The sequence below is a fragment of the Chiloscyllium plagiosum genome, unplaced genomic scaffold, assembly GCF_037043375.1.
Source record: "Chiloscyllium plagiosum isolate Xiang-an unplaced genomic scaffold, Cpla_swu_hap1 HiC_scaffold_16, whole genome shotgun sequence".
In the NCBI taxonomy this organism is placed as follows: domain Eukaryota; kingdom Metazoa; phylum Chordata; class Chondrichthyes; order Orectolobiformes; family Hemiscylliidae; genus Chiloscyllium; species Chiloscyllium plagiosum.
In genome coordinates this window covers 43,358,400-43,373,297 of record NW_028270154.1, presented here as the reverse complement: position 1 = coordinate 43,373,297, position 14,898 = coordinate 43,358,400, and the positions used below count along the sequence as shown (strand labels likewise).

General features: G+C 38.1%; 1 protein-coding gene across 2 annotated transcripts in view; it reads left to right on the top strand.

Moving 5' to 3' along the window:
• The window catches only part of LOC122556645 (A disintegrin and metalloproteinase with thrombospondin motifs 2-like), a 377,553-nt gene that overhangs the window by 275,571 nt on the left and 87,084 nt on the right, over window positions 1–14,898 (top strand). For both annotated transcript variants that reach the window (XM_087995344.1, XM_043703613.2), the window contains exon 4: window positions 8,459–8,658. In XM_087995344.1, the coding sequence (XP_087851470.1) occupies window positions 8,459–8,658 (200 nt within the window). The remainder of the gene's footprint in view (window positions 1–8,458; window positions 8,659–14,898) is intronic.

The window sequence follows — 14,898 nt, the reverse complement described above, 5'->3', positions numbered from 1 at the left end:
TTTATTTATGTTTCACAGGAATGTGGTCATCATCTGAGCAATTGTTGTTCATCCCTAATTGTCCTTGAACTGACTGACTTGTTAAACCATTTTGAAGGACAATTAAGAGTCAGTCATATTGGGTCTGGGGTCACAGGCCATATTAGGTAAGGTTATGTCCTTTCCTAAAGCACTGTAGTGAGTAAGAAGAGTTTCTATACCAGTCATTATTGTTAATAGCCATATTTCAGATTTATTAATTGAACTTAAATTTCACTAGCTGCCACAATAGGATTTTAACTTGCGTTCCCAAACATTAGTCTAGGCCTCTGGAAACTAATCTAGTGACATTGCTATAATGCTGCCATGTTCCCTGCACCCTAATTGTTCATTAAGCAAAAGCAATAAATATCTAAGCTTTGAATCAGTTTTGCAGTAATAAAAAGTTCTCTTTTTGGTCACAGTTTCGTTTTGCCACAATTGAACTGCTTGCCAATTTTGCCAAAAATTTTGTCTATTTTCTTTTCTGAGATGACTGTGAGATCACTACACTTGCCTAATTTTTTTTACCATTTATGAACTGGTTAGCAATTAATCTTTACACTATCCGGTGAAAATTGCATCATATGCCTAGCATGTTAATATATTTGAGGGAATATGTTCTTTTTATCTTCCTCCTGTCTCCTGGTCTTTGGATCTCTTCAACATTTCCAATTATCACTCATTTACCTTTTGAACAGGTTGCAATTTCTATAGTTATATTCTCAGTAACTAGAGTATCCTACACCTGGCCATGAAATAATTATCCTACCCAGTGACATGTGCAGTTAATGATGCTGAATATTAAAAATGCAACTATTGATTACTGATTCTTGTAAAAAGGAGCTTGCTGAATGTGGCTGGAATTGGTTTTGGAAGAAGCCTTATATCATTGGTATCCTCTTGAGGAAGAAGCTCTGAGAAATGAACAAAGAATAAGACAAATGTTTTTATCCTGCTGAGTTGTGAAGAAAATATTGTGCTATGTGTGAAATGTTGAAAGCTGCTGCCTTGGGAATAGGATGTGAGATGGTTGTAAATCTACACAAATAGTCTACTTTTTTTTAGCAAGCTACTGTTTGTTTCCAGCTTGCTCTAACGGATGATTAACACTGGCAAGTGAGCTTTCAGTGCTGTAATATAATACTCAGTTTTCTCAAAAAGAATTTTAAAATGTGCATATTTTTAGTGAAAGTTTGTAATAGTTATGTGTACAGTGAAGAAATAAGAAATATCTAACACATGCTTGATAATAATAAAGGCATAAACTCTGTAGTTCTCAGTGGTGAATAGAACTCCTTAATTCTTTGAATCACAGAATAGAATTGGGCATGCATTGCATTATATTTTGGGCATTAAACATGTACACATCAATTTTACAGAAAAATGACCTTATATTTTTTAATTTTGGGGGTTCTGCCCCAGATAAGTTTATTGGACCCATTCATTAGCCATTTCTCTGGCAGTCAAATGGACTGACTCTTTATTGAATGTAGTTTAGGATTTGTGGACCCAATGTTGCATCATTTGTGCTGTTTTATCCCAGCTAATGCAATTATTGGGCAAGGCAGATCCCAGACTGAAAACTGACTTGATATATTTTTTCTTGGTTTAAACAAGTTGGTCTTTCACTAGTATCCTTACATACAGTGGAGGAAGGACATCACTTTGACTGGGACAATTCATCCATCCTAGGACAAGCCTAACAGAGACACACACAAAAATTCTTAGAATCATGGCATTCCAGCCAGAACCCTATCAACAAACACATTGAGTTGTTTATAAAGAAAATTCAATTTCTTCATAAACAATTAAAATAAAATATATGATACATCTTACATGACAGTGCTCAGAATGCTTCATCAGCCTTTGCTCATTTATAGAAAGTTTTTTTTTAAGATTAGATTACTTACAGTATGGAAACAGGCCCTTCAGCCCAACAAGTTCACACTGACCCTCAAAAGAGCAACCCACCCAGACTCATTTCCCTACATTTACCCCTTCACCTAACACTACGGGCAATTTAGCATAGCCAATTCACCTAACCTGCAGATTTTTGGACTGTGGGAGGAAATCGGAGCCCCTGGAGGAAACCCACACAGACACGGGGAGAATGTGCAAACTCCACACAGACAGTTGCCTGAGGCGGGAATTGAACCCGGGTCTCTAGCGCTGTGAGGCATAATTTACTCCAAATCTAAAGTCTTCCTGTGGATTCAAGGGGAGTAGCAGAACTTCACTAACTCCGTAACTATCATATCAAAGTTTTTCTTCTCATAGCCCACCCTAACCATTCTTGCTGGCATTTACTTAAAAGTGTTTTCCCACTGAATGAGCTGCTTGTGCAGATTGCCTCAAAATTGTAGATGAATCCTGAGGACCAATGCCTACAGATCATTGATTTAGATCTTACTACCTCCACAATGCCTAAGTTTGGTGTGAAAATTAGGCTAGAGTAAAATCTCCATTTTTTTTGTAAATAAATGTTTTTGCCTCAGAATTTGAACAGTAGATGAAGAAATGTACTGAAAATTTTGATTGTTGATGAAGTTAATTATTTTTGTTCCAACCTTGTACATGATTGTTAGGTTCTGTAACCCTCACCATTCATCCTCACTCAATGCGACACCATGTGTCCCCATATTTCCATGCCCTTTCCAAAGCATTAGTCCTTTTTCATTTATAATCCTGCCCAAATAAACAAAAGTAAAGAATAACTTATTGTGACTTCATAAAGCTATAAATAAAACGAAGCTAGGACTCTTCTTTAAGCTGTGCTTAATCTTGTAACTCGGCCAAGCATTCACAAAGAGGTCATTAGGAAACTAAAAAAGATGTCTTTGGTCATCTGTTCAGTGTTATGTTTGTTGAAATGGTCTCATTATGATTCCTTGGCCAAATTCCAAAACTGAGTAATGGGCTCAAATTTTACATAGTTTAACAGGGATACAGGCTTTGTTTGATTGACATTTTCCTGAAGTTATTATAATCTTCTTTTTCTTCAATGTATGTTTTCTTTGGACAAGATTAAAAGGGCCTAAGAGGATTAAAGATTTATTAACTAATACTGTGAATGACTGGTTGATTGGCACTTTGAAGATGTAAAAACAGCTGCTTTTGCAGAGGAGAATTTCAAAGCCTGTTTGCTTATTTTATCAGTTTATGAACATTGCAAAGACTTGTCATTCGCTATATTCCTCATTAACTCTGTCGGAAGTGAATATTGAATAGTAACAATGGAGAATGCAAGGTAGCACAGAAAAGGAATGGGGTAATGGAAAGGATATAGAAGGGGTATTGGACAGGAGGGGACAGTAGGGAGTATGAGAATGCATAGGGATATGATAGTTGAAACTTTATTGCTGGAACAGCACAGCAGGTCAGGCAGCATCCAGGGAACAGGAGATTCGACGTTTCGGGCACAGGCCCTTCTTCAGGCCTGTGCCCGAAACGTCGAATCTCCTGTTCCCTGGATGCTGCCTGACCTGCTGTGCTGTTCCAGCAATAAAGTTTCAACTTTGATCTCCAGCATCTGCAGACCTTACTTTCTCCCCATAGGGATATGATAGCACAGGAAGGAGGAATATGAGGGGATATCGACAGCTGATTTAAAATTTTCTTACAACATCAGCCTTAGTTACAAAACTTAGCTGTAAAACCGCTTTCTGAGTCCTCAGCATGACTGACTTAGCTCTTGCTGTTCCCACGGGAATTTAAATGACAAAAGCATGAAGATAAATTTCAACCTACTCCTCAGCCTTTACTGGAAATCCTGACATCACTGAAGAAGTTGGAGAAGTCACAACTGAAACATTTCCCAACTGGGGTAGATAGTCTGGAATGTGAGGTAAATTTGAATATCCAGTCTCTCACACCTGATGTTACCCATTCCTGACTCAATTCTAGATGAAGGGCTCATGTCCAAAAAACGTTGATTCTCCTGCTCCTCTGCTGCTGCCTGACCTGCTGTGCTTTTCCCGTGCCACACTTTACGACACAATTAAGGACAGGAGCAGGTTGGGAAATATGACCCACGGCTTCCAAAAAGAAACACTGTAAGATGTAATCAACGCCTTGATGATAAATTATGTCTGTATTAAAAAATGAGATGTGTTTACATGAAATAAAAGACTTCCAGACAATGCTGAGAGTTTCCTGAAAGTTACAGCCACATCACAACCACCATTGTAACTTTGTGTCCACCCATACTTGTGGTGAATTAATAATTGTGCTGTGGAAGTAGCTCTGAGGAAAATCCTGAAATTCATATGTAAGCTTTAACACTACATTTAAAAATACTGGAATATATTCACATCTACAGGAGAACAATCTTACTGTGCAGCATCCAGCAGTGATTATAATAATTGTTCTTTTTTTTATTGAGAGACTTTTTCCAACAGAATGTTATTTTCTCGTAAGGTCTAATGAGTACAGAGGATGAATGATCAGTTTGTCAAGCTGTCCTGGAGACCATTTGACAAAGATTTTGCTCTACAGTTTAAAGACTTGAACAATTCTAATTGTTAATTTTTCATTTAGACTTTCGCATGAATTTTACTTGACCATCTTCAACATTCATTCCCTTCACCACAAAGCATAGTTGTACCATCTAAAAGTTATACCGCAGTAACTTGCCAAGACTCCTCTAACAGTACATTCCAAATCCATGACTGCGAACATCCAGAAGGGAAAGGACATCTGATGCATTACAGAATTGCTATCTGAAGGTTCCTGTCCAAACCACACACCATCTGGCTTGGAACTCCAGCTTCACTGGCACAATCCTGGAACGCTGTCCTGGTGTCACACATGCTCTGTCCTGCTCATGATGAAAGTTGCTGGCACTATCCTCCTTAAATGTAGGAAGCTTCAGGGCCTGCTTGGTCTAGTGATGTAGAGGAAAATTTCTTCTTGGTCTAACTAAAGAAGTCTTTTGTGTTAACAAAGTACAGTTTATTGCATGTTAGCAATGAATTACATGTTACTTTGATATAAGACTATAAGATATAGGAGCAGAATTAGGCCATTACGTCTGCTCCACTGTTCTATCATTGCTGATATATTTCTCAACTTCATTCATCTGCCTTCTCCCCATAACCTTTGATCCCCTTACTAAACAAGAACTTATCTATCTTTGTCCTAAATATACTAAATGATTTGGCCTCTATAGCCTTCTGTGACAAGGAGTTCCACAGATATGCCATTCTGGCTGACTAAATTCCTTGTCATCTGAATTCTAAAGATACCGAAGCTGTGTCTTCTAATCCTCATCTCTCCTACTAGTGGCAACATCTTCTCCATGTCCACTCTATCCAGGCCTCTCAGAATTCTGTTAGTTTCAATCAGTTTCCCCCTCCTCCTTCCAAACTCCTTAATTACGGCCCAGGTCCTTAACCAATCCTCGTATGACAAGCCCTTCATCACCAGGATCACTCTTGTAATGGATACCCTCCAATGATAGCACATCCTCCTTTAGATAAACTGCTCACAATATTCCAAATGCAGTTTGACCACAGCCTTAAACAGCCTCAGCAGTATATCCCTGCACATGTATTCTAGCCCTCTTGAAATGAACGCTAACATTGCATTGGCCTTACTAACCATCAACTGAATCTATATGTTAACCTGAAGACAATCTGAACTAGGGTTCCTAAGGCCCCTTGTGCTTCAGATTTCCAAAGCCTTTCTCCATTTAGAAAATAGTCTGTGCCTGTATTCTTCATACCAAAGAGTATAACCTCACACTTTCCTATATTGTATTCTATCTGCCACTTCTTTGCCGACTCTCCAAGCCCATTGAAATCCTTCTGCAGCTTCCCACGCCCTCAACACTTCCTGTCCCTCCATCTTTGTGATATCTGTAAACTGAGCAACATTACCCTCAGTTTCTTTCTCTAGATCATTAATATATAGCCGTGGTCTTAAGACTGACCCCTACTGAACTTTACCAGTCACTGGCTACCATCTTAAAACAGACCCCCTAACTTGTTTGTTACGTCCTCAAAGCAATCTACCAGATTTGTCAGGCATTATCTCCCCTCGACACAGCCCAATTTTAGCTTGCACTTCCAAGTACTCCACAATCTCATCCTTAATAATGGACTCTAAAATCTTACCAAGACTGATGTCAGACAAACTGGCCTATAGTATTCCATCTTCTGTCTCCCTCCCTTCTTAAACAGTAGTGTTACATTAACTATTTTCCAGTCCTCTGAGACCCTCCATGACTCCAGTGATTCCTGAAGGATCACCACCAATGCCTCTACAACCTTCTCAGCTACCTCCTTCAGAACTCTGGGGTGTAGTCCATCTGGTCTGGGTTATATACCCACCTTCAGACTTCAACTTCCCAGCACCTTTGCCTTAGTGATGGCCACTACAGTCACCTCTGACCCCGATTCTCTTGAATGATATGATTTGCTTTGACAAACATTGTTACAGAGACTTTAAAGGAGATCAGATGTTATGTCCCACTCCGTCAAGATCCCAAATCTAAGATCCAAGTCTGCCCACATGACATCATCAAATTTGATGGTTTTAATGGCTTGCCTCAGTATTAACCCTTTTCAGAATTCCATACAACAACTTCCTTACAGCAATTTTGTGTGTACTTTCACCTAGGATCTATAGTGGTCCAAAAGGACAGTTCACTATCATCCTTCATACAGATAGGGATGGACAATAAATACTGACCTAGCAAGCAGGCTCACATCCCCTGAATGAATAAAATAATATCATCTTGCATTGTGTTGTTTTTGTAGAGGGGAGAAATCTATTTTGGTGATGAAAAACAATCAAATTAATTAATATTTTCCTGCTATTTATAACCTGAGTAACATTTCATTGCAAGAATAAAAACTTAAGATATATATATATATATATATATATATACACACACACTCACTAATTTTCTGTCAGTAACTCCTATTTTCTCTCCCCAAACTATACTATGTTTTGTCTAATCGGGAAAGCGGATCGCTGTTGTTATGATTGTTATAATACCTGCTCTTTGGCTGATAACCTGCTGGTGTTTTAACATTGTAATGTCAGAATGTATTTGGTTCAAATTTGCTCCAACCTCTTGCTCATCCACCTGGAAACATTTGTCTTTGAGTTCTTCTCCACTAACAGTTCAGCTGACTAATGAAACTGAGTCTGTGTGACAAGTAGCTGCGCACTTGAACTTCTGGCTACTGCCTGATGTGTGTTCAGCTGTGTAAGGTTAAGAGATTGCATTAAGAAGAGCATTGAATTCCAAAATGACATCAGTGGCATCCATTCAATGCCGCATGCTGACTAACTCTATAGCTCTGCTTTTTATCCTTCTGGCAGATGTTAGCCGGATCTGTGCTCGGCAAAATGGCGTCTGATGTGATTTGCAGTCATTTTGATTCCTCCATTGGCACCTAAGAAATAAATGCAACTGATTTTGCACCCCACATGTTCATATGTATCGCAAAAGGAGGCAGTCTATTTTCCCGAGAGATGTGATAAAACTTCAAGCTCCTTTCCTGAATTTTCTGAATTTCTCATTTCATTGTTTCAACAATAGCAAGGAGGATGGCGTGACTCAAACGTGCTGCGAGGGATCATCCTTCCTGTTCTGTAGAAATAGTTGACCTGGTTAAACCAAAAGCCTATTATTTTCTGGCAATAGGGCTGTGTTGTGAAATGTTTTGTGCCACTCCTAGTTGTTGTGAGGTTATAGCACATTCCTGATGAAGGCATTCTTGATGAAGGGCTTATGCTCGAAACATCGACTTTCCTGCTCCTCGGATGCTGCCTGACTGGCTGTGCTTTACCAGCACCACGCTCTTTGATTGATCTCCGGCATCTGCAGTGTGCACCTTCTCCTAGGTTATAGCACAAGCCACTCTTAAATGAGTAGTAAATTATACAGTCTTTTTTTTATTGAAAAGGGTCATAGCAATGAAAATGGAAACATGTTACATTGGTGAATTCAATTCTGGAATTTGGGCCTAAACCATATTAGCACAAGGTTGAATTTCCTTTGCTAAGTAGGAAGTGTTTCCAGGCCTTGAGTAGCAACAGGAATTCCTGTAATCTGAAATTGCCTCCAACACCTTCAATTTTCGACAGCACTTTTCTTCCTGAAGATCTTGTGCTGGCATCAGATGTGGTTGGGAAAGTAGGCAGTAATCTACCCCAACCTTGTTGTATGGACTCAGGAAAGCTTATCCATGGGTATCCAGAAAAAAATAACAGTACCAGCAACCTTCACTTTATTGAGCTCAAAATTTGCAAGAAGTGAAAACTGAAGAAAAAGATACCTTTTGATCAGATGAATTGATGCTATTATTATGAAAAAAAGAACATAAAGCTATTGCTTTTTTTATTATGTTAAAATAAATAAACAAATGAATTTTACCTTGATGTTACACTTTTAAGTTTGACTAACAAATTAACTTCTTTCCGGCAGAACCTGATTTGAGTGGACTGCATGATCTAGAAGCCAGACACAAAGCCATTGAAGAGCAGATCAAGAAAATCAGGAGAGTACGAAGAAATAGCAGAAACAATGACTATAATATAGAAGTTCTTCTTGGAGTTGATGACACAGTGGTGTACTTTCATGGCTTGGACCATGTGCAGAAGTATCTTCTGACCCTAATGAATATAGTAAGTGTGGTTTTTTTTGGTAATCATTCTCTAAACATGAGAACTTTCATATTTTAACAATGAGAGCAATTAAAAGTGTGTGAGCAAATTTATGTGGTATCAGACTATAGAAGCATTGAGGAGTTATAATACTGCAAGAGGCCATTCAGCCCATCTTGTCTGATGCTTAAAGAAAAAGAACAAAACCAGCTCCCCGTTCTGCTGCCATTTCCACGATCTGGTCTCTAGTCTTGCACGCTACTGTACCTCAGGTACTTTTTCAAAGAGTTGAGAATTTTTGCTTCTACCACAAAACCAGGCAGCGAATGTCAGCACCCATTATCCTCTGGGTGAAAAAGATTTTTCTCCTGATCTGTTTAATCCTTTTATCAATCATCATAAATCTGTGCCCCGATAATTGATTTCTCCCCATGTAGAAGCAGCTCTTTTCTGTCTACTCTAACTAGGCCCCTCATAATTTTGTAGACATTAAGTCACTGTTCAGATTCCTCCGTTCTAAACCACTTCAGCCTAACCAACGCTCTCCTCCAACCTCTTCCGTCAGACAGAAGCTTGAATAAATTCATGACCAGGTTCAAGAATAGCTTCTTCCTTGCCATTATTAGATTTGGACACTTTAACTTCAAATAATGCTGATCTTGCCTAGCACATGTCTGTGTGGTGTAATCTGAATGCCTTACTCTGTCCAAGTTGTTTTATCACCTGATGATCTGTACATCCTTACTTACTCTGATCTGCTTGTACTGCTAGCAAACAAAGCATTTCACTGTACTTCGGTACACGTGACAATAAAGCAAATCAAAGCAAGTCTTTCATCATAGCTGTCATTTCAAACTCTGGCAAAATTCTTATCAATCTCTTACATTACAGAGACTGAGGTCCAGAGAAATATATCTCTATCTCAACTCATAAGTTTCTACTTAACTGACTCTTTCAATATTTTTGTCATATGCTGTGGAGACAACTCCATTAGTCCTTTCAAAATATGTCAATGTGACATTTTCAAAGCCTAAACTTTCTTTCTTCTAATTACCTGCAGATTTCTGACCAAACTCTCTTGGTTTCAACATGTAACCAACAACAGAGGAACCTTGATTATCCAAAGGACACGGGTGGGAGTATTTTGTTTGGTTAATCGAATTCCAAATAATCAAGGTTCCCCTGTAAACTGTTACAGTGAGGTAACTTGTTCCCTGAACTACTAGTTGTGGAGAAGCTAAACCTCTTTCTCAACTCAAAACTGGTGTATTCTGAGCTGAATTTGGATACAAACTTGTTCAATCCCAAATTCTTCTGAACTGAAAACAAAACTAATGGCTGTTTATATGTTTACCTTCCCTGCCATAAATGTTATAGCATAAAGATCTTCCAATTAAAACCATGTTGGTCTGCAGACACCTGCTTTCTGACACAATATTAAATTCAGTCACTTTTCTGAAAGGACTCTGACTTTTTGCTTTTAAAAGACAACCCTTCACAGAACCAAGCAACATCCATCTGATTCTATTTTGAAATCCAAAATCCAAGAAATTTATTAAGACATATAAAATATGTACCCTTCATCACACTAGACTCAAAATGCTAACGTGGCCTAATCAGTATTTTCTGCCGTTCCACTATTCAATCCCTGAATTTTATTCTATATCCCATTCAGTAATGGAAAGCATTTTGTGTGCCATTCAATATTGAATTGCTATTATTTTTAAAAGAAGCAGTGTTGTATATGGTCCTCATTCACTTCTTTTAAGTTACAATTTGAAAGTTTTGTTTCCTCTATTTCAGTGACAACATCCCTGCCCTCATCTGCCCTCAACAGCCCACCATATCATTCTCTGGTAGTGTGAGTGGGAGCTAACCAATTTCCAGTCTAATCTCAAAGCTACTTCCCAGCAGATTTTTTTGAGGTTTTCAGAGTTTACTCATTCATCAAATTCTTCCTCATCCTCCCACGGTATGTTGCAAGCTCATTCTGTGAGAAATTGTAGGGCAGGTCTGCAAGTCACTTCGTCGAGTGTGGTGTGGGTGCAAAGGACACAGCTTCACCAAAAGGAAATGTGTAATTAATTACTGGCCCCTGCCATGCTGCCAGAATTGTAGCAGAGGGCACATACAGGACTCTGTCAAAAACACCCTTGGCCTCTCCTAATTTTCATGCATGGTCTGATTTTAATAATCAAGGTAGCTGGTCTGTAAAGGAACAGTAGAGAAAACTGCCCCAAGGTAGTGTATGCAATTTAAAGGAGCACCCTGCTGGTGTGACTACAGATGCCCCATCACAGATGAAAGAAGAAATGCAAAAATGTATCATGTTTCCCTGTGGCTTGTACTGTAATGTGACAGTGTGTCAAGCCTGTGGCCCACTACAGAGGCATATTTACTCTTAGCCGATGTCAATAATGTGAACCTAGGAATGGAATAACTGGTGAACTCTCTCGGGCAGCCTGTGAACATACCCAGATACACTGGAGAAAAACCGATCTGTACAATAGTTTTCTTCCCATATCCAACCCTGCATTCAGATTTTGGGGCTGTATTATAAATAAGGTGAAAGCCCATCACTTTTTTTTTTATCCCAGGTCTGCCACTTTCTATGGACAATGCTTCTATTTTGTGCTCAGGAATTTCAATGTTTATTTGTTCTACACCCTTGCAAATGTTAAATGATAGTACTCTAAGCCAAGCTTCACAAGGTTTACTGTAGGATTTAAACACCTAGAGTAGTACCAAGGTTGATTTTCAGATACATGACAGATAAACCATTATACTCGAGGGCCATGCCTCTTTATTAAGATACACTTCAATATTGAGTATTAACATAATATACTTTACATTACCAAATACTTCAGATCAATCACTTCAGCTAATGCTGTTGAATATTCCGTCTCTTGAACCAAATCATGTCAATTGTAATAGCCTAGATGTTATTCACTGTTATCAATAATTGCTTAACAGGGATTGTTAATATTGCTGCTAAGTTTTAAGTTATTATACAATATACTTCTGTCTGATGCTTTGACTCCTTCATTTTAGTTTTTACTGAAATAGCAGCCAGGAAAATGTCACAGAAAGTATTCATCCACAATCATAGATAATGGTATTTTCTGTTGTAATGTGCAGTGGATTGTCATGAATTCAAGAGTACTTTTTAGTTCATTGTGTTTGCTCTGCCATCTCATTAGGCATGGCAGCACAACATGTTTAATCCAATTTTCGTGCTTGCAGCCACCACTCATTCCCCACCCACCCTTTTACCTTTATGTCCTGAGTACCCACTTTCTGTTTAAGCATCTTAGTTTATTTTATATTTGTTGCTTTTCCATATTCTCACAGCTTTTTGTTTGAAGTAGACTTTTAAAATTCTCTTTTAACCAGAACAGCTTGAATTAATAGTCGGCTGTCTTTAATTCTGCATTATTTTTCCAAAAGGGATTCATTCCTTTAGTACGTTTCCAGTTCTCTGCATTGTATTAAACAAAACTCAATCAAATCAGCCTTAATCTTTTTTTCTGCAGAAATGTCATCCTACTTTACTGAGACTCTCATCATAATTAGATATTTTATCCGCGATCCCTTCTGGTGAATTGTTGCTGCACTTTTCCATGGTGTCTTATGCTCCTTAAAGTGGGCTGCTCAAAATGGAAATGTAATCGGGTTATATGATCTTGATATTGTTCCACCTGCTTATTCCTCCATACGGTGAGGGAACCTGTTTACTAATGCTCCCAGTGCACAGATTACAATGAGCTGGAAACCTTGGCAGTCAGGGCCAGAATTCTGGAGTACTAGCAGCCAGTTAAAATATGTTAGTTATCTATGGATCACTGATCTATTTTAGATTTTTGAGGAGCAGTCAGAGAAGCAACTAGGCAGAGCACTTTGAATTCTCTTGCTAAAATACTGAAGAGAAGGCAATCTAGTTGTCCTTAGTTGACCTTGGTAAGGTCCAGACATGCAGGCAAAACATAAACTGGGTGATCACTACAGCAAGTGCAGTATATGTCACTCAATAACTGAATGTTGCGCATGTGCTTCAGTTTTATTTTGGAGAACGTTTATAGCTTAATTATTTTGGGGGATTATGTACAGGTTGTCAACCATTGCAATGACCCTGATTTTCTAAATGCTGCATACATTTTTATTAGCTTGTGTACCTGAGTCACAATATTGTTTTGTTCAATAAGAATCTTCTATGTTTCTCTTCTTACACTTCCATCTTCTATGCTAGAAGTCAAATTGTTACCTCATATTTTAATACCTGAAAGTACATCTACACTTGTTTTCCAACTTGCTTAATCAGCATGTATTTCTATTTCATCTTCACTCTTCTTGCTAATATTGGAATATCTAACTGTATTCTGATTTATGTAGTGAAAATCTGGGATCCTCTTACTGATCTCTCGGAGACATCACTTGTGACTGCAAATCCAAGAAGGTGCAGAAACATGTTTTGGCATTTGGTTTTTATTTGTTCACAGAACAGATTTAAGAAAGAGATATGCTTAATTGTTGCCTGTTAAAGCAAAGAAAAGTTGCCCAGTTTTAAAAAAATGGAGCCATTGAATTCTGTTTAAAAGTGGTGGGTTGTGGGTTGTTGCTGCTTCCGTTTGCTTCTGTATAATTTTCTTCTAATTAATCTTATTAAGTACCTTCAGAAAATCCTGTGCCTACTATTCATCGATCCTGCAAAAAAGTTGCTAGAGATTATTACATATACACTGTGCTATCGCCTTGAAAGACGAGTTATTAGAGAATCACAGCATGGATTTGAGAAAAGAGGGCTCTCTCTCACTAATTTAAAAAAATATTTTAAGAAAGTTACAATGCTGACAGGTAATAGAAGCTCAACTGACAGTATACATCTGAGCTTTCAAAAAGTCTTTGATGGAAAGTGCTGTATGAAAGCCCATTAAGGAAAGTTGAGTCCTGTGAGATTGATGGGCAGACTTTTTTGGGCTGCGTAGGAACTGATAGTATTTACATATTCAGAAGGTTCTTTGTGGGAAGCAGAGTACCGGTGGAATTGTAGAGACTGTGTTATGGTTGTTGCTTTGTGCAATCTGTATCAACAATATGAAGAAAGACATTTGATAGCTTGCTGACATCTTCTGTGACTTGGGTTAGGACCCTATATCCACTGTCAAATATATTTTGAAGCTATGTTCAATATGAGAAAAACTTGCGAATGTCTTTAACTTGATTGGATGCACTGCATTGAATATCACTACTCTTGCATGTATGTCAATGAGTACACTGGAGCATTGGTTTGTTTAACTCCTTTTCCATTCTCAGAATCATGGTGCAACTTGTGTGGAAATGTGGAACATTCCAGCAGACAGGGGTTATCTATTCAAAATTAGCCTCTCAGGTGATTGAAAAACAATCTGCAAACACAGAAGCTCATAACTGTTTGAATATTGTTACGACACGATGGTAAACCCCTCTGCTAATTAAACCAAACAATCAGAAAAGTTCATCTCGCCTCGTAATCTATTAAAATGTGAGTGACCGAGAACTCCCAAATTCCACTTTTAAAGAAAAAAAAATCAATGTATTCTTTAACTCAAAATGTGAACACTAAACAACAACTATTTACAACTCTATGCCTCCTTTCTCTTAACTGCTTGTTATCTGCCTCTATAATAATATACTGTTCAATTAACTACCCATATTAAAATTACATCAACTTAATTTCAAAACCACACAGCAGCTGCCATTCCAGTGTCTGTCTTCCTCTGGCTGTAGATCTCCCTGGGTCATCTTTGGTCTTTTGCTGCAAAGATGTTTCATATGAAAAAGGTACCTTTGATAGAGAGTGTTTTCTTTGCAGTTACTCTGATATTAGGAAGTGGTCTCTCTCTCTGGCTAACTCTCAAAATGCCTGTTTCTTTATACCTCAAACATCAGATTGTCTCATTGGTTCAATGTTGGCAAAACAGTAAATTCAAACTCGATTTGGTTTTAGTATCCTGGGGCATAAGCTAAACTGGTTAAATTCAAATGGTAGTCAACATAGCAACCAAAACTCAGATATTTGTTTCACATCCAAATGTTACATATTTTCAATTCTCCAGTATACTCTGAGGCTGCTAGTCAGTCACAGGTGCCTGCAAACTCTGTGTAAAAATGATTTCGCTCTCTCTTAAAGGTATAGTACACATCTTCAACTTTATATCAAGACTTAGAGTGTTAGAATCTTATATCCACTGTCATATATATTTTGAAGCTATGTTCAATATGAGA